Consider the following 21,168-nt stretch of genomic DNA (forward strand, 5'->3'; position numbering starts at 1 on the left):
TCAATGCAGAAAATGTCCTGCAAGTTTGGTTTTGTTGCTGTTACTGTCATTGTTTTCAGGTGGAATGGAATTCTATGGTCTGGTGAAAAATAAAATCTTCTTTCCACTCAGCAAAGACTCTCACATAACAGATGGGACACATGTTTTCTTTGGACGGCTTTAGTGAAATGGAAGCCTTAACAACTGGCTTCCCTCAAGCTTCCAAGGGATAATGAAATGTACTGAACTCTATTGTGTGAAATTACTGTACAATTTTTTCTCTTGTGCTCTATATGTGCTCTCATGTATAAAGGAGTGTGTGTGTGTGTGTGTGTGTGTGTGTGTGTGAGTTTGAGTGTCCTGGCGTGTTTGTCAGCAAGCATGTGTGTTTTTCTGCTTGGTAACGTGTACAAGCAAGCATGTGCGACCGGGAATGTGTGTGTGGGTGTTTGTGTAAGAGAGAACACATAATCATACAAATCCTTTGTTTGAGATTGTAAGGAATTCAAATAAAATAACTGACATCTCACCAACCCAATAAAAGCTTCACTCTCATTTAACAATACTAACTTCAAAAGGGTCTTAGTTTGTCTCCAATATAGTGCTGTTTGCTAAACTGCATCTTCAATTCAGTGCTAAAACATGATGCATGGGAGAAATAACTTGAACTTTCAATGGTATACACCCATTCTGTACTGGCATCTTTAGAACTCAATCTACATTCTCCTCAAGAGATCTAAGGTCGAAGATAAAACTCAAGCGACTGAGCAAAGAGTAATGCCATTAGACCAGTTAGTAGGGCCATGCGCTGTAGTGCCACTCTCATTAATAATCAGACAGGCTGCCATCTAATCTACTGTAGGGGCATGGCTATGACACAAACGTCACCATGGGTTACGCATGTGATAACGGTCCACAGTTAGAGGGAATCCGTGTGGATGAGTTATGGAGATTCATTTGGATGTAATTGCCTTTATTCCACACAGTGGGCAGTGTGTGCGAAGGAGGGAAACCATGTGACAATTGTGGGATGGGTCTTCAAATGAAGCCTTCGGACATATAGGCTATGTAACACTGTCATTAAAATGTATTAAAATGACCTAAGTATTATTGCATTGAAAAAATATGTTTTAATTGTTTTTATGGCCTGTGTAACATTAGTGCAGTTCAGTTTAAATGGTTACCATGACCTATTAGGACAGCCTCATGAGGACAATGACGACAAATCATTCCCCCGTCTGACATGAGCAGGATAAGCTGAGAGATGATCAAATCATAAGCAACATTTGGCAGGGCGTTAGGACACTTGCATCTTCTCTTAAACAAGCTTTAGGGTATTATGCTTCTGGTTGTGTCTGTCTGTGTGTGTGTGTGTGTGTGTGTGTGTGTGTGTGTGTGTATTACAGAATGAGACATGAGTTCCCCTAAAGGCACCAAAAAGTCCAACTTTGGGTGGGAGGGGTTCTCTAAATATTGATAATTTGAAGAGACGAGCGCCGACAGCAAGATGCATTAATCTCACCCGAGAAAGGATCCGAGCGACCGAAACAGCGCCGCTCTGTCTCAGTACATGTAGCCAATGTATCTGATGCTGTCTGGCCAAAAGGAGTATGACATGTATTTTTGGCCAGGCAGCATCAGATACATTCAGCCACTTGCGAATTGAAGGAAAATTGTTAAAAACACAGAGACAAGAAATAAATCATTTCATATGTTTAATTGTTTTATTATTAACATTTTGGGGGAAGCATGGCTTCCTTTGGCATCCATGAATACACACCACTGTGTAGGCCTAATGACAAGCGCTGAATGTCATTACACTTATGGTGTTTGTAACAGATGTCTCTTTCCATTCATCAAATGGCGGGTGCATAGGGCACTGTTTGGATGCTGGATTTAGAGTGATTAAGTGAGACAAACGTGATTAAGTGATTTTTTGACAATCAGATGAAAACGTCACATTAAAATGTAATACATTTTTACAGTTAAAATGTGTCTTTACTATTAGGCCCATAACATGCTGACCACACCGCCCGCCTTGTGTGCGAGCATTGCAAAATAAAATGTACAGACATGTTATTCAATAATTTCATCCAAACTGCTTGTGCGCATCTGCGCTGCAAGTCCTGCCTCTCCCATCTCCTCATTGGTTTTTAAGAGCATCTACCCACGTCGGTGATTGTAAGATGAATGAGCTCCACTCCAGTCCAGTTGATTGCGGTAATGCACCTTGAAGTTGGTTGCCAACCGCCATATAAAATCCACAGAAGAAGACTGAACGAGGAGAGATTACTAGAAACTAACTAGGTTTCCCCTTTTATCTGTGGATTAATTGTTGGAGTAGAGAACACACCATTTTGTGTGACTCAAAATTAGATTAAAAAAAAAAAAAAAAAAAAGGACCAATGTTTATATCCCAGGACAAATTTGCTCAACAGCAAGCTAGCTAGGTAAATGTCCATGAATGTTTCATATGCGTTTTGACCTGTCCCCAAATGAATATAGTTGGTTCAGAGTGCGTTTTGATATTTCAACCTGCGTGTCCTGATCCGTCTGGTGGGGATAGACAAACTCAACATGCACGCACGGCACCTGTTTCATCATCATGTAAAACATTTTTGTGCAGCCAATAGAATGTCACTGTATAATTTGCACTCTGTGTATTTGTTCAAGCAAGATGCAATCTTGCAAAGCCAGGTTACTTCTATAAGAAATGACTACAGTAACCGCAAATCCTGTATATGGCCAACTAGAACACACACTGGGTTCTCATGCAAGACTAGAGACTTTTTTCAATGTGGTCTTTCTTTTTATATAACTCATTAATGCATTATAGCATTGCCATATTGTGGTCCAGATGTGATGAATTTAAGAAAAAAGGGAAAGTTAGGCCCTCCATGACTCACTACCCCCCCACTGCTGTTTTCTTGCATAACATCATAGGCGTACGCAAAGGAAGATTTTGCACAGTGTGATCTGTATTAAATATTCAATAGACAGATGAAAAGTACATTTTCAACCTTCATGGAAGGGGTATTATTTGGTCTGATATATAACGTTAGTTCAACCCTCATGGAAGGGGTATTATTTGGTCTGATATATAACGTTAGTTCAACCTTCATGGAAGGGGTATTATTTGGTCTGATATATAACGTTAGTTCAACCCTCATGGAAGGGGTATTATTTGGTCTGATATTTAATGTTGCCTCTGGGGATGGATGACCTTGCCAATATTTTAACCTAGCCAATCAACAGAGATCAGGAAGAGACAAAGAGATGAAGCCATTTCAGAGTATGGAGACAGAGCTGTAGGCTAAAATACATTCCATTGAAGAAAAGGTCAAAATAAGGTCAAACATTAGTATTTTTTGATACAGTAATGGAATGGATTACAAATAAAACCAGCAAAACAACAAGTACAAAAAAAGACTGCTGCAGTCTTGGGAATATATATCTCAGGCTGCAGTACGATTCTCTACCCTTCTCCCCAAAATGTGCACTCATTCACTCCCCCTCATGGATTTAAAAGAAATTGAATAAAAGGAAAATGGTGCAACACCCACTATCCCATGCTTACACAAATTCAATGCTTTGGAATTAATTAGGGGAGTGATCTAGTACCCATTAGAGCTGAAGTGTAACGCCTGGATCACACAGACAGCGTCATTGCGTTTTGGTACACCAGAAGTACATTCATTTCCAATGGAACGCTGTGCTTGCCTTGCTGCATCGCGTTGCAGAGGCAGTTGCAGGGCGTTCTGTGTGGTGCATATGTTGGATTTATCGAACGTATGCATCAAATTATATGTGTAGAAGGATTGACAGAAAGGGTAGCAGAAGGTGAATGTTGAACTTTTGTTGCACACATATCCAGATGATGCTGTGTACCATTTTCCGCAATGACGCTGTAGGTGTGATCGAAGCGTAAGGAATCAGTGCCTAGTGGGTTGAAGGCTAAGACTTGTTTCTGGATCGGACCACTGTTTCCCTATATCATAGCTCAGTGTCCCTCTATGATGACATAACACGTCCCTTTAATAAGAGCCATAAATAAAAGTGCACAGTGAAATGTCTCTCGCTGCCATCACTTCAGCTGTAGTACCACCTGTAAGGACACAAACACACACTGTCAGGATACACACACAGAGGTAAAGTGTGCACATAGAGATAGATAGAGGGCTCTTGTGCCACAAAGCCTGCTTTAGCATAGACAGCACCATTGAGGGCTTCCACCATTTTAAAGTCGTCAACTTGGTGGGACTTACTATGGGTTAAGAAAGGATTAGAGCCCGAATGATATGATTTTTTGGGTCCGATACCGATTCCGATTTTTGGGGGGGCAAAACTTACCGATATGTCTGCCGATATACTGTTTTACAGCAGGGAACTGAAAAAGTGTCATTTTTCCACACAGAGTTTTCATAAATTGCCATCCAGAAGAGCAATTGTCCAATAACTATGCTTCAAATGTTGATTTCATACATTGTAACAATAATGACACCTCATGAGAATGGCAGCAAGTGTTCAGATCAGCATGAAATTCCCTTTTTTTATCCTATTTATTGAATATCGGTTATCAGTGGAGTTATCGGCCAATACCGATATAGCGTTAAAAGGCCAATATCAGTGAACTGATATATATATCGGTCGGGCTCTAGAAAGGATCACAGAATTCTATCCAGGTCAGCTGGAGGGGTCAGCCAATGAATTACACTCCTGAGCAAACATTCCATAACTGCAGGTTGCAGTATATCACCAACATTGGCTTTATACCTGTTCAGACTATACACACTCCAGCACGGTAGATTTTGGTATGACCATTTTTTGTTTATTTACGAACTGCCAATAAACTCAAAGGTAGAAGAATAACAAATGGACTACTTTAAAATGGAGATAGGCAGTACCTTTGAGGCCTATGCTGTCACAGAAAAGACCACTGTATAGATAAGAGAAGGGCTCTCTAGTATCTCTAGGGCCGTGTCTAGACTTGACAGTTCATGCAGCTTTAGTATTCTGATCATAGAGTTCTGTTCATGGAATTCCGAACGCGTCATGCGTCTACACCTACATTTAAATGTGTCTACCGTGTCCACAGTGTGTCCGGATTCCCTATTCCTGCGCTATATTCAAATGCCAGTATGCATTCTAAAAACGGTGGAATAGGCTAAATATGATAACACAACAACAACTGATGGCAGTAGCTAACTAACTATTGTAGCTAACTAGCCAGCTAACCTCTGTAGCTAGCAAGCAACGCTAAAGGGATTGCAAACGGGTTAGCATGACTCTAGCCAAAAAAAAAAATTGTTTTTCTAAATATTAGCTAGCTGGCTAGCATTTCTGAGGCCAGCAAACATGTTCCTCACACGCTAGGAACGTATTTCCTCTAACGTTATAATGAAAATGTGCTTCTCGGTCCCAAAACAAAAGTTTTCTGGAGACTTGTGGGAGGAGTGCTAATGAGGGAAAGTGTACAGTCAGACTATGAACTGCTGTTGGGATACAAATATGTTTCTGTATAAAATCACTCCTGTAATACACACACACACAAATGTATTCTAGGACAGGGAATATGGAGAGACTGGGAAAAAACAATAAGTGAATGAGGGCACAAAAGCTGGCAGAAATCACCGGCTATTATGCTCTGACATCAGTAGATGTAATGATATTAGACTATTGGTGGAACTGCCAAGAAAACTGTTCTCAAGCCATCCAAATCATACCCTCCACTGATGCTGGCCAAACTCACACACGCATGCATACACATACGCAAGCACTCACACACACAAGCACACATGCTTTGCATAACTATGCACCACTGAAACATTGGACAAAACAACACACTGACGCATTCGATCGGCAATGCCCCACACAAGTCAATACCCTAATAATGTGTGTATGTATGTGTAAGTGCATGCACTTGTGTCCCCGAAGGTTGTACCTTATTGGCAGCCTCCAATGAGCTGATGAGTGTTTGTAATTCCTCTCTGTTCATCTCGACAGATAGAGGCTTCAGGGCACCGTTCTCCTTCACGTCCAAACTGAGATTGAGTAGGGTCTGGAGAGACGAGATCTTATCGCTGGACAATGCCAGCTGAACAGAGAAAGAGAGAGCGAGAAAGAGGCTTAGGATTCAAATGTATAGAAATCATTGTGGTAGCAGTAGTAGCATAGGTAGTGAACCATACCTCAGCATTTCACCCAAATGATATAATTGATACCACATAATTTCTCACGTAATTTCTGCATACCAGGTAAAACCCAGCTGAAACAGGACTGTAAAAAAGCATAACCACTTTTTTCATTTGACCTGTATTTAACCAAGATATCCCATTGAGATAAAAAAATATCCTGACCAATCAGTTTACCAATCAAACAGAGATTGTTAACTCCTCACTGTAGTGCAGGAAATTCACCTTTATCTGCCAGTCAAAATCCTGGAGGGTTGAGTTGGACACGTTATTGGTCCTCTCCACCAGCGCCTGACGGATCTCCTCTCGTCTGGCCCTCAGGACAGTCAGCACGGCCTCCCCGTACCCACTGCCCACGTCTGCCAACGATGCCAGCACCTGCCCAAAGCAGAAGAGGTTGGCAGTTGCAGTAATAATCATTCATACTGTATATTCAATATTAATCTGCAAACTACACAGTTGAAATTCAAAATAACTTGTGTGGGATGGTACAGGTACAAAGTATATTGAAAGCAGGTGCTTCCACACAGGTGTGGAGCAATTAACATCCCATCATGCTTAGGGTCATATTTTAAAATGCCCAGTTGCCCATTTTTTTCGCTAACATGACTAGAAGAAGAGATCTCAGTGACTTTGAAAAGGAGCATAGGGGGTTTAAAGAGTGTGTGTAAGTGACCAGATCGCTTATGGGAGATTCTGGAGCGGCGCCTGAGACAGCATTTTCCACCACCATCAACAAAACACCAAATTATAGAATTTCTCGTGGAAGAATGGTGTCGCATCCCTCCAATAGATTTGCAGACACTTGTCAAATCTATGCCAAGGCGCATTGAAGCTGTTCTGGCGGCTCGTGGTAGACCAACGCCCTATTAAGACATTATGTTTCCTTTATTTTGGCAGTTACCTGTACATTGGCCTACATTAAACAACACACATGATACACAAAAACTGTCAACACAGAAGACACAGGACATACAATATTTATTTATACAACATTACTTTTGTAAATATGTTCCGCAGCTCTTGTCTTTCCCATCTGGTGCCACAGCTCCTGGTGATTGTGCAATGAATATCAAACGGCTGGTCTTGTTTCAGTCTGCCTGTAATTCTATTTACACATATAAAACATTTTGTTCATCAGTTTCGCAACTGAAACAGAGGAGTCTGTGTCCCTGTAATTTTTCATGAGTATTGCCAATAACTCGCTACTGAAATAATTTTGCTACTAAATTAACTCATATAGTGCCAGCAAAAGTCTACACAACCTTTGCACAGGTGTCACATTTTGCTCTCTTAAATTAAAATCTAACAATAGATTAAGTTGGGATTTTACCCCACTGATCGACAACCTACTTCACACTTTCAAAGTGAAAGAAAAATAGACAAAATATATGAAGATTTATTGATTGAGTAGGTCTTCACACCACTGATATGAATTAATACTTGATGGAAGCACTTTTGGCAGCAATTACAGCTGAAATTATTTTGAATAAAGGTTCCACCAACTTTGCACAGCCCTTGGGGCAACATCTATCCATTGTTCTTGTCAGAATTGATCAAGCTCAGTCAATTTGGTTGTAGATCATTGATGGACAGCAATATTCAAGTATTGTCTCTGATTTTCACACAGATTTAAATCAGGGCTGTATAATTTGTTCCCCTGAAACATAAATATATATCCTAGTGTAAGGTCTTCAGAATACTAAGGCATGTTTCCTCTAAGTTTTTACCTGAGCTTTGCCCCTTTCATATTTATTTTGGTCATGACAAAACTCCCCAGTCCCTGCCGGTGACAAGAATACCCATAACATGATGATGCCACCACAATTTTTGAAAATATGGAAGGTTAACTCTGTGTCACGGGCTGATGTGGATGCGGTGTTGGAGTCAGGCGCAGGACACAGAAGCTTAGTCGATCCGACTTTAATAGTCACAGAGGCAAAATACAAAAAACAACGGGCCTCAACACACAGGAGGCGAGCGATTACGCAAACAGTGCGTACAGTGCGTAAAGTGCGTAAAGCACGAACAACAAGAAAACAATAAACCTACACCAACGGACAGGCGTACAACAACACACAACTACAAACAAAACCAAAGGAAACTTATAGCTGACATAATCAATACATGATATGAAACAGGTGCACCAACCAGACAAAACCAAACAATCATAGAGAACATCAAAACGGTAGCAGCTAGTACTCCGGGGACGACGAACGCCGAAGCCTGCCCGAACAAGGAGGAGGAGCAGCCTCGGCGGAATTCGTGACACTCTGTGATGTGTTGGGTTGGATTGGCCCTAAACCGAAAGTTTTTGCCAAAAAGTGTATTTATTTGTTATGTTCTCTTAAAAAGTATTACTTAATGGCCCTTTTGCAAACAGGAAGGATGATTTTGAATAGAGTTTATAGCACACACTTTCTTCTTTCCACTCTGTCATACAGGCCAGTAATGTGGAATGAATGCAATGTTGCTGATCCAGCCACAGTTCTCTCAGCTCAGCAAATGAACTCGGTGTCTGTTTTAAAATCACCTTTGGCCCTATAGTGATATCCCTGAGCAGTTCTCATTCTCTCCCATAGCTCTGTTAGGAAGGACTGCCAGATCCTCTCAGTACCCAGTTGATATGTAACACCAGCAACAGCTTAATTGCCATACTTGTCCATATTCAAAGGGGTATTCAGTAACTGTCTACACATTTTAAGCACTTTGCTGGCTTTGAGGTTAAATCTTTGTTTGAATTATACAGAGAAAGAGGAAGTTATTCAAAAATGATCAAATTACTTTTTGCCACTATTACTTCTGCACAAACAAAACTACACTGAACAAAAATATAAATGCAACACGTAAAGTGTTGGTTCCATGTTTCATGAGCAGAAATAAAAGATCCCCGAAATGTTGGTGAGCATTTCTCCTTTGCCAATATAATCCATCCACCTGACAGGTGTAGCATATCAAGAAGTTGATTAAACCGTATGAACATTACTCAGGTGCACCTTGTGCTGGGAACAATAAAAGGCCACTCTAAAATGTGAAGTTTTGTCACACAACACAAAGCCACAGATGTCTCAAGTTGAGGGAGCGTGCAATTGACATGCTGACAGCAGGAATATCCACTAGAGCTGTTGCCAGAGAATTGAATGTTCATTTCTCTACCGCCTCCAATTTCATTTTAGAAAATGTGGTAGTACGTCCAACCGGCCTCACAACTGTAGACCACGTGTAACCACACCAGCCCAGGACCTCCATATCCGGCTTCTTCCCCCTGCGGGATCGTCTGAGACCAGCCTCCTGGACAGCTGATGAAACTGTGGGTTTGCACAACTGAATAATTTCTGCACAAACTGTCAGAAACCATCTCAGGGAAGCTCATATGAGTGCTCGCCATCCTCACCAGGGTCTTCAGTAGGCAAATGCTCACCTTCGATGGCCACTGGCATGCCGGAGAAGTGTGCAGTCACGGATGAATCCCGGTTTCAACTGTATGGCGTTGTGTGGGCGAGCAGTTTACTGATGTCAACGTTGTGAACAGAGTGCCCCATGGTGGCGGTGGGGTTATGGTATGGGCAGGCAGGCATAAGCTACGTACAACGAACACAATTGCTTTTTATCGATGGCAATTTGAATGCACAGAGATACTGTGAAGAGATCCTGAGTCCAATTGTCGTGCCATTCATCCGCCGCCATCACCTCATGTTTCAACATGATAATGCACGGCCCCATGTCACAAGGATGTGTACACAATTCCTGGAAGCTGAAAATATCCCAGTTCTTCCAAGGCCTGCACACTCACCAGACATGTCACCCATTAAGCATGTTTGGGATACTCTGGATCAACGTGTACAACAGCGTGCTCCAGTTCCTGCCAATATTCAGCAACTTCGCACAGCCATTGAAGAGGTGTGGGACAACATTCCACAGGCCACAATCAACAGCCTGATCAACTCTATGCGAAGGAGATGTGTCGTGCTGCATGAGGCAAATGGTGGTCACACCAGATACTGACTGGTTTTCTGATCCACGCCCCTACTTTTTTGAAAGATATCTGTGACCAACAGATGTATATCTGTATTCCCAGTCATGTGAAATCCATAGATTAGGGCCTATTGAATTTATTTCAATTGACTGATTTCCTTATATGAACTGTAACTCAGTAAAATCTTTGAAATGTTTGCATGTTGCGTTTATATTTTTGTTCAGTGTAATTGCGTGATTTTTTAAAGAAAATACTTGTTTTTTTACTTATTTAGATGTGCCACAAAGGGGTGTGTAGATCTATGCAATCAAGATATCTTATTTTTCCCCCCTTCATTTTAGAAAATTTCAAAAAATAATGTTCTGCTTTAAAAGTGTGGATTAGGTTGTGTAGATCTGGCACTGTATGTAACGTTTATTAATTGAAAATGTAGGCCTGGGTGTTGGCATTGAACGTTACTATGCCGTGCCAAATACACATTCTAGGGGGACACAGTAGTCTGATGCCTGGTTGAACTTTCAATGGCCCCTCCTGTCAAGAGACAGAAAACAGATCACTAGTAGATATCCCAGGAGAGTCTGAAACCTGACGCCTGCCTTCCACCAGAGTGGCAAACAAACTGAAACCTGAGACCAACATACTGTATACACCTGACACACCAAATCCACTGTCTACTCTGCAGCCATAACAAAACACAACATACCACATACTGCAGCCCTCACACAGGGGGTGCCCATTGCCCACTTTTGTTCTAGCCCAGCAATAAAACACATGGTTCAATCAAAATGTACACCCCCTGAGCATCCCTCAGGAATGGATTGAGAAATATTGACCAAACCCAATACCCTTCACACTCCTTACAAACCCAGTACACTGCCGGCATACACAATACATTGCAGCCGTCAAGAGGCCCTACACAAACCTAATACACAGTGAAGAGCCCAACACAATGTAACTGCCAGAAGAACCCTCACAAACCAGTGAGCCACTGCATTGCACATCTTAGAAACCCAACTCCCCTCACATCTGAGTCAAGGGTCAGTCATACATGGAACATGACTCAAAGTCAAACATGCATGATAAAACTCAAAAGACTGCTCCAAACTCACTGACTATGGTCTCACCTCTTCGTCTGGGGTCTTCTTACCCACGGTGAGCCGGAACAGAGAGGAGAAGGAGACGAGGAGCTCCATCCATTCTACAAGGGTCCACGTATCACCGTAGTCTGCCATCCGAGGGGGCTCCCGCCCACACACACCGTCTACCACCCTGTGTAATAGCTGGAGGAGAGAAAGTGTGTATCATCATCATGTTAAAGAAATGTATTGCGGTCCTTTTGTAGCCTATGCTGGGATTTAATCTATCCACCCAAAACAAGTCAGTAAACAATGCCATGCCCATGTTTGTGTGGCAGTCATAGTGTTTTTGAGTAACTGACATATCTGCATTATTTGGATTTACAATCAAGCATCATGCTCCCTCTGCTGGTCAATTGTTGGTTCATCAAGGGCTTATAACAATAACACACTTTGCCAAATCGACACTTATGCGTGCTAGCTAATGGAAAAGTTAATTTAATTAATAAATTTTCCTCCTACGGAAAATTAATTTAATTAATACATTTTCCTCCTACAATGGCCTGTTGCTATGTAGCTACACATTGTAAAGGTGATATGTGAATGCTTCCATACAGCCGTTACACCTTAGCTACTGTAAAGTGTAGCATGAAATGTTTCAATTAACCTGTTCTTGGTGATACTTTGCTCATTCTCAATTTGGGAAAAAAGTGTATCCTATAATTGTCTGTGTCCAGTTACAGGTGGTTCTACAAAAACCAGAGAACATTCAGAGAGACATTAAATCCATGTTTTGTACCACGCGAGGAGTTTCCTCGCCATGTTAGCTGCCACACATCTAGCATTTACCTCCCTCAGATGATCACTCAAGCCATGAACTTTCTAATGACCAGTGGTGGAAAAAGTACACAATTGTCATATTTGAGTATAAGTAAAAATACCTTAATAGAAAATGACAAGTAAAAGTGAAAGTCACCCAGTAAAATAATACTTGAGTAAAAGTGTAAAAGTATTTTGTTTTAAATATACTTAAGTATCAAAAGTAAATGTAATTGGTAAAATATACTTAGGTATCAAAAGTAAAAGTATAAATAATTTCAAATTCCTTATATTAAGCAAACCTGACAGCACAATTGTCTTGTTTTTAAAAAATGTGGGATAGCCAGGGGCACACTCCAACACTCAAACATTTGTGTTTATTGAGTCTGCCAGATCAGAGGCAGTAGGGATTACCAGGGATGTTCTATTGATAAGTGCATGAATTTGACCATTTTCCTGTCCTGCTAAGCATTGAAAATGTAACAAGTACTTTTGGGTGTCAGGAAAAATTGATGGAGTAAAAAGTATATGATTTTCTTTAGAAATGTAGTGGAGTAACAGTAAATGTTGTAAGAAATACAAATAGTAAAGTAAAGTAGGCCTACAGATCCCCCCAAAAACAACTTACATACTTTTAAGTATTTTTACACAACTGCTAATGACTGTCCATCTCATATTTTTATTAGTTGTCTTTTTTGTGCTTTGAAGTGCTTTGAGGTTCTTTGAAAAGCGCTATATAAGTAGAATACATTATTATTATTATTATTATGATTATTTCCCAGCATCTTTGCAGGAACTAGTCGTTTCTATGCTACGCGGTCACGTGTAGAAGTATATGACAGCATGTCACACAGTGCAACCAAAACAAAGATCTACACCAGTGGAGGCTCCTCAGAGGAGGAAGGGGAGGACCATCCTCCTAAGTGAATGTCATACAAATAAAAATAGTGAAACATTTAAAAAAGCTATATCCTTTTTAGATAAAACTACACTACTGGTCAAAAGTTTTAGAACACCTACTGATTCAAGGGTTTTTGAAATAACACATATGGAATCATGTAGTAAACAAAAAAGTGTTAAACAAATCAAAATATATTTTATATTTGAGATTCTTCAAATAGCCACCCTTTGCCTTGATGACAGCTTTGCACACTCTTGGCATTCTCTCAACCAGCTTCATGAGGTAGTCACCTGGAATGTATTTCAATTAATAGGTGTGCCTTCTTAAAAGTTAACTTGTGGAATTTATTTTGTGACAAGGTAGGGAGGGTATACAGAAGATAGCCCTATTAAGTAAAGTATTATGGCAAGAACAGCTCAAATAAGCAAAGAGAAACGACAGTCCATCGTTACTTTAAGACATGAAGGTCAGTCAATATGGAAAATGTCAATAAAGTTTCTTCAAGTGCAGTCGCAAAAACCATCAAGCGCTATGATGAAACTGGCTCTGATGAGGGCCGCCACAGGAATGGAAGACCCAGAGATACCTCTGCTGTAGAGGATAATTGCAGCACAAATAAATGCTTTACAGAGTTCAAGTAACAGACATCTCAACATCAACTGTTCAGAGGAAAGAAATCACTACTAAAGGACACCAATAAGAAGAAGAGACTTGCTTGGGCCAAGAAACACGAGCAATGGACATTAGACCGATGAAACGTGTCCTTTGGTCTGGAGTCCAAATTTGAGATTTTTGGTTCCAACCGCCGTGTCTTTGTGAGACGTGGTGTGGGTGAACGGATTATCTCTGCATGTGTATTTCCCACCGTAAAGCATGGAGGAGGAGGTGTTATGGTGTGGGGGTGCTTTGCTGGTGACACTGTCTGTGATTTATTTAGAATTCAAGGCACACTTAACCAGCATGGCTCCCACAGCATGCTGCAGCGATACGCCATCCCATCTGGTTTGGTCTTAGTGGGACTATCATTTGTTTTTCAACAGGACAATGACCCAACACACCTCCAGGCTGTGTAAGGGCTATTTTACCAAGAAGGAGAGTGATGGAGTGCTGCATCAGATGACCAGCCTCCACAATCCCCCGACCTCAACCCAATTGAGATGGTTCGGGATGAGTCGGACAGCAGAGTGAAGGAAAAGCAGCCAACAAGTGCTCAGCATATGTGGGAACTCCTTCAAGGCTGTTGGAAAATCATTCCAGGTGAGGCTGGTTGAGAGAATGCCAAGAGTGTGCAAAGCTGTCATCAAGGCAAAGGGTGGCTATTTGAAGAATCTCAAATATAAAATATATTTTGATTTGTTTAACACTTTTTTGGTTACTACATGATTCCATATGTGTTATTTCATAGTTTTGATGTCTTCACTATTATTCTACAATGTTGAAAATAGTAAAAATAAAGAAAAACCCTTGAATGAGTAGGTGTTCTAAAACTTTTGACTGGTAGTGTATACGAAATATATTAACATGTCACCAAATAATTGATTAAAACAAACTGTTTTGCAATGAAGGTCTACAGTAGACTCAACAGCACTCTGTAGGGTAGAACCATGGTGTAGCCATTACTTTTTTCAAAAATGAAGGAGAAGCAAGAGAGAGAGATAGCTATATTTCATATTTTTTTCACTTTCACTTACTTAGCTAGGGATTGCAGCAAGTTAGTTTAGCCTACTCAAACACCAGGCTCAAAGAGAGAGGGATGTTGTGTTAGCTAGCTGGCTATCCAACACTGGAACTCTTCCAAGTCAAACTAAGCTTTTGGTTGTATTAATGTATTGCCACCAGGGCCGGCCAGTGTAACTGCTAAACTGCTTGCTGACTACATCTGCTAGATGCAGGCAAGTGTGTGCAAGGTGGTATTGAATGTGTCAATGTCTGTCAACTTAATTACTCAAACTTCTCTCAAACTGTACACCTATGTTGTAAACGTTCATTCATAGGCTAGGTTGTAGGAACCTCATGATGGGTATAGGGAAAATTTTATTTTCATGTAGTATGTAGCCTAAACCTGTCGATGTTACATTGAGCTGGGTGAATGGAATATGAATGACAGTCATCCAATATGCTGTAATAGAAATAAGGCGTTGCTCATAAAAATAGATATATCGTCCTCCCTCATCTTAAACGGCACCGACCGCCACTGATCTACACACATGCAAGTGGCATTTCTCACTCCATACAAAACATGGATTTAATGCCTTTCTGAATTTATGTTTTTTGTAGAACCACCTGCAACTGGACACTGTTGGCATTTATAAGATACTTTCTTCGTTCTTGATTCGGGAAACGTGTATCGTAAAGAAGAGGTTAGTGAAAAAAGTCCTTGCTACACTTTACAGTAGCTAAAGTGTAACAGCTGTACTATGGAAGCATTCACACATCACCGTTCCAATGTGTATTTGCTATGTAAAAAGTGAATGCATGCACGGGTTCTCCTGATATTGCATTGACTAGCTCCAGGACTGTGGTGACAAAATGCGGCACATTTATGAATCAAACATTCAAGGAAATTACAGTAATGAATGCATTGTTCAATTATACTTACTTTTGGACATTCTTCAGAAGGTAATTTGCCAAGTAAATGTACCATGTTTTTCTGTCGAGTTCCGTAAAACGTCACGAATCAGCTGATAGTGGTATCATGTGGTAATCGTGTGGGGCGTATTCACAATTGTCCTCTTGCAGTGAGGTTTAAACCGGTACATTTATTTTTGAGCAATCGGCCTATATGGAAAACATTTTATAAAAAAGTGCGCTGAGCTCGTATTGAAACAATCTCCTAAACATACTTTTTTAGTGTGGCAAAATTCTATAATATTATCCCACGAGCCACAGTGCATGTAATAATATTCAGCTGACAAAATGTAATTTCCTTTGCATTATGTGTTTATAAAATCGGCTTCTTTCTTGGAGGATTATTAAAGTGAAAACAGAAGTGCTATGATGAAACTAGATGACATATCCAGCAGTAATGCACAGGACAGCGTTGTTTGCGCAACACTGGGATTTTGAATATAACCTTCTGGTCCAGGAACAACGTAATCTTCTACTTTGTCTTCTTCTTCTTCGGTGGGGTTTATCGGCGGTTGGCATCCAACGTTATGGTGCATTACTGCCACCTACTGTACTGGAGTGTGGGCCAGAGACGGGGAGGAACTAAATCCTACCTGCCAACCCCGTTTCTCTTAAAAAAGATAACAAAATATCTGATACTATATCTAATTACGTTCTACTCAATATACTCTTTAAACTAATTTCCTGTATCCCCTTCTCCCTCATACTAGATCTCATCCTCTCTCTTTCCCTCTGATACCGCCCACACTGTAGCAATACATGCTACACGGTCTCTGTTTCCTGACAATAATCACACTTTCCTGTTGGATGCTTTCCTATCACATGTAATGTCTTATTCAACTGGCTGTGTCCCACCCTTAATCTTGTAAAAAATAGCCTCCTCTCTTCTGTCCCTTCCTGCCGTCCTCCCGTCCCCGACTTTCCTCTGTACTTGAAATAAATGCCTTCCTTTATTATCTCTATTCCACTGCTCCTGCCATCTCTGCACCATCACTGTATATATCAGTATTTTTACCTCTGTCTTGCTCATTGAAACTTCAACATCAACATCCCCACTACTAAGTGCTTGTTTAGCCTGTGCATCTACTGCCTCGTTCCCCTCCACCCCCACATGAGATGGGACCCAAGTAAATCTTATCCGAGTACCCATCTGTTTATCTGTCTCCACCTGTAATGCAGCCACTGGGGACGTCCGGAACGCTCCACAACACATTCTGAGTCCTTGCCCCTGTATGACATCTAGCCTTTCCAGTGAGGTCCGGGCTGCCGAACCACATGCTATACTGCCATAGTCTATTACAGATCGGATCAATGCAACATACATGGTCTTCAATGAGAAACGCCCAGCCCCCCACTCCTTCCCCGTCAGACAGCGCATCACATTTAGCACCTTCTAAGACTTTCCCACCACTCTCTCAATGTGTTCTGCCCAGGTCAGTCTAGTGTCAAAGTATACCCCAAGGAACCTGAAGGCCCCCACCCTCTACAAGTTTCTACCATATAACCTCAAGCATACCACATCTCCCACTTTCCTCCTGTAAAGAACACTGTTTGAGTTTTCTCTACAGAGAACCTGCTTCCCCACATTAATGCCCGCCGCTCTACCTCATCAATTGCTTCCTGTACCTTCCTGACTATGTATGGCATATTTCTTCCCCTCTTCCATAAGGCCCCATCATCTGCAAATAACGACCTCCCTATATCCGGCTGTACCTGAGAATAAACATCATTGATCATGATTGAGAACAACAGAGAACTATCACGCTCCCCTGTGGTGTACCGTTCTCCACCAAGTAGCTGCCTGATAAAGACTTCTCCACCCTCACCTGGATAGACCTTCCAAACAGGAAATCCTTTATCCAGTTGTACGTTCCTCCTCCTACCCCCATAATATCAAGCTTGATTAACAACCCCTCCTTCCACATCATATCATACGCCTTCTCCACATAAAAAAAAGACAGCTACAACAGTCTCCTTGTTCACCTGAGCCTTCCTGACCTCTGCTTATAAGCAGAACACTGGATCCATAGTTCCACTACCCTTCCTGAACCCACTCTGATGTGGCGATACTAGCCCTCTGCTCTCCAGGAAGTAAGTTAGCCTCTCCGGATTGGTACCACTACTACCTCCTTCCAACTGCCTGGTAGTTTCCCCTCCTCCCACACTCTGTTGTACAACACCAATACCTTATCCAGTGCCTCATCACTAAGATGGGCCAACATAACATAGCACACCTCATCTTTTCCAGGTGAAGTTAACCCAGCCTTACCTATTGCTCTTTTCACCTCTGCCCTAGTAAATGGTGCATTCAACGCATCATTTACATCCTCCCTCCTATCCAGCACTCCAGGATGCTCCTCTCTCGTGTTCTCTCTCCCCCTCTGCCCCTCCTCTGACAGATTTGCGGAGCTATGCACTTGGACAAATGCTTTGGCCATCATCTCTGCTTTCTCCTCATCTGTTATTGCCACATCCTCCCCACTCGTCAACACTGGATAATGCCACTCTCTTCTGAACCCACTCATCCTCTTAATCATCCCCCACACTTCTCCCACAGGTGTCGCCGTTCCAATGGTGTCACAGAACCGATACCATCATGACCACTTTGCCTGACGGATAGTTTTCCTCACCATGGCCTGGGCCTGCTTATACTGAATCAGATGTTGGAAGTTGTGCATCCTTTTCAGTACTCTAAATGCCCTGTTCCTACTCCTCACCATTGCCCCACACTCCTCCAAGAATGTAATCTTCAAAATAAAAGTCTTAACTACTGTAAATGAAAGTGATTCACACAGTAATGTCTATTTACAGTAACATCGTTAGGCAGGCCTGAACATTTTTTAATGAAATGTAACTGAATGAACGACCCATCTCTGGTGGGCAGTGGCATTCCAACTCGTCTTTTTTACACCCAGGAACAACACTAATTATCTTGTGATGTCAAATTAACGTCAAAAGTCGTTAGTTTTTTTGCATTTTAGCTAACCCATTTTCCTAACCTTAACCAAATGTTCCTAACCTGCTACGTTAATTATCCTAACCTGCTGCGTAAGTTCTCCTAACCTGCTACGAAAAGTCAAATCTGACGTTAATTCGACAAAAGCTGGATTCCTTCTAGCCATGACCTCTTAACCCCTACCCTTACCCTAACCTCCCTAACCCTAACATTATCCATTTTAAATTTCTCAATGGGGTAATGTCAGTTGGGACCAAATATTATATATATACAGTGAGGGAAAAAAGTATTTGATCCCCTGCTGATTTTGTACGTTTGCCCACTGACAAAGAAATGATCAGTCTATAATTTTAATGGTAGGTTTATTTGAACAGTGAGAGACAGAATAACAACAACAAAAACGCACGTAAAAATTTTTATAAATTGATTTGCATTTTAATGAGGGAAATAAGTATTTGACCCCCTGTCAATCAGAAAGATTTCTGGCTCCCAGGTGTCTTTTATACAGGTATCGAGCTGAGATTAGGAGCACACTCTTAAAGGGAGTGCTCCTAATCTCAGTTTGTTACCTGTATAAAAGACACCTGTCCACAGAAGCAATCAATCAATCAGATTCCAAACTCTCCACCATGGCCAAGACCAAAGAGCTATCCAAGGATGTCAGGGACAAGATTGTAGACCTACACAAGGCTGGAATGGGCTACAAGACCATCGCCAAGCATCTTATAATAATAATAATATGCCATTTAGCAGACGCTTTTATCCAAAGCGACTTACAGTCATGCGTGCATACATTTTTGTGTATGGGTGGTCCCGGGGATTGAACCCACTACCTTGGCGTTACAACCGCCGTGCTCTACCAGCTGAGCTACAGAGGACCACAGTATACTAAGGTGACAACAGTTGGTGTGATTATTCGCAAATGGAAGAAACACAAAAGAACTGTCAATCTCCCTCGGCCTGGGGCTCCATGCAAGATCTCACCTCGTGGAGTTGCAATGATCATGAGAACGGTGAGGAATCAGCCCAGAACAACACAGGAGGATCTTGTCAATGATCTCAAGGCAGCTGGGACCATAGTCACCAAGAAAACAATTGGTAACACACTACGCCGTGAAGGACTGAAATCCTGCAGCGCCCGCAAGGTCCCCCTGCTCAAGAAAGCACATATACAGGCCCGTCTGAAGTTTGCCAATGAACATCTGAATGATTCAGAGGAGAACTGCGGGAAAGTGTTGAGGTCAGATGAGACCAAAATCGAGCTCTTTGGCATCAACTCAACTCGCCGTATTTGGAGGAGGAGGAATGCTGCCTATGACCCCAAGAACACCATCCCCACCGTCAAACATGGAGGTGGAAACATTATGCTTTGGGGGTGTTTTTCTGCTAAGGGGACAGGACAACTTTACCGCATCAAAGGGACGATGTCAAATCTTGGGTGAGAACCTCCTTCCCTCGGGGGGGGGGGGGGGGGGGGGGGGGTTGTAAATCGCTCGCTAAATGACTAAACTTTTTTTTTTTTTTTTTGAGACCATGGATGGTGAGCCCTTGCATCCATAGCTCTGTCTTTGAATTTGAGAGTGGTTACATCCATCACCTTCCCCCCCGCTTTTTTTTTTTATCTAAACAGGGGTGGGGAGTACTCTTTGTCATTGTTTCAACTGCTGATTGCCTCTTTCAAAGCGCATTTTTGTTTTCATACATTTTTAGGATATAGACAATTGTGACTTTGTGGATGTGGTAACTAGTGGAAACTGAAGATTCTTCACCCACATCCTGGTTAGTGCTGCTGCGTAAAACAATTTTTTTAAGAAGATCTGCGCAAGTTTGAATATAACCTACTTTACATTCTCAAGACAGGTAATGTGATGTGACCGCTACGGGATTGTATTTTTTGTTTCGCTTTTAAGAACCACAAATCTCTACTGTTGCACAGGGAACAATGCGTACTACTGGGTAAGTTCTTGAAACATTTTCGCATCTGTTGTTTTCTTTGCAACTTTGGGTGTAACGCGGGGCACAATAGACCAATTTATATAGAGAGCAATAGAATTACTAGCGTTTTTTTGTATGGCCTAACTCCGCCATGGCTCGTTGGTCAAAGCCTACAGTATACTATTACTACAAGTGATACACATGACCGAGGGATAGATACTACAGTGTGTAGTTAAATATTATACAGTATACTACAGTTTACTACAGAATTACTACATAAAGTATTGTAGTATTCTATGGTAAACTGTAGTATTTTCTTAATGTGGCCTTCACTTTTTGTTAATTTTGAAGCATTTATTTAATCAAAACAAGCACCTAAAGGCTTCATAATTCTTAAAGGTCATGTTAACCGACCTTATCTAAATTAGAACAAAACGTATAAAATCTCCTAAACCTGTGTTAATCTCAGACCTGATTTTCGGCGTTTATCCCAAAACCCCATTCTTTCCCCAGTCATTTCCCCCAAGGAATGGCTGAACCACAGTGTCCAAACGCAGAGGCGCAACATCGCGAAACTTCCGGAAACGCTTGCGAAACACACAAAACAGACGAGGCCGGGGTTTGAGAAGTCAATGAGAGAAGTGAAAAAGTATTCCTTAGTTGTTCATTTTCTCGAAATCTAAAGGCACAACCTAGATTCGAACCAA

At 41.5% G+C, this 21,168-nt stretch overlaps 2 protein-coding genes across 2 annotated transcripts in view; one reads left to right on the plus strand and one right to left on the minus strand.

Moving 5' to 3' along the window:
• Positions 1 to 1,711: 1,711 nt before the first annotated feature.
• On the minus strand, positions 1,712 to 15,631 carry LOC311145256 (COMM domain-containing protein 8-like). The gene is made up of 5 exons (XM_084181492.1): positions 15,542 to 15,631; positions 11,271 to 11,426; positions 6,396 to 6,548; positions 5,921 to 6,073; positions 1,712 to 4,084 (listed from the first exon to the last, which is right to left on the minus strand). The coding sequence occupies exons 1-5, from the start codon at positions 15,584 to 15,586 to the stop codon at positions 4,064 to 4,066; spliced, it is 528 nt and encodes a 175-aa protein (XP_084037618.1). The 5' UTR covers positions 15,587 to 15,631; the 3' UTR covers positions 1,712 to 4,063.
• A 4,750-nt stretch (positions 15,632 to 20,381) lies between these two features.
• atp10d (ATPase phospholipid transporting 10D) overlaps positions 20,382 to 21,168 on the plus strand; it is a 44,775-nt gene continuing 43,988 nt past the window's right edge. The window contains exon 1 of the mRNA XM_084181892.1: positions 20,382 to 20,482. The gene's annotated coding sequence lies outside the window, so the exon portion shown is untranslated. The remainder of the gene's footprint in view (positions 20,483 to 21,168) is intronic.

This window comes from Coregonus lavaretus (genome assembly GCF_964263955.1).
Source record: "Coregonus lavaretus genome assembly, chromosome: 18".
NCBI classification, from domain to species: domain Eukaryota; kingdom Metazoa; phylum Chordata; class Actinopteri; order Salmoniformes; family Salmonidae; genus Coregonus; species Coregonus lavaretus.

Bases quoted from the DNA above. Each gene is read 5' to 3' on its own strand.
- LOC311145256 (XM_084181492.1), bottom strand. From the start codon at position 15,586: ATGGTACATTTACTTGGCAAATTACCTTCTGAAGAATGTCCAAAA. The intron at 6,074-6,395 runs GTGAATTTCCTG...TTCTCTGTTCAG, and splicing joins ATTTTGACTGGCAGATAAAG to CTGGCATTGTCCAGCGATAA. The intron at 4,085-5,920 runs GTACAACCTTCG...GTGTCCTTACAG, and splicing joins CATTGGAGGCTGCCAATAAG to GTGGTACTACAGCTGAAGTG.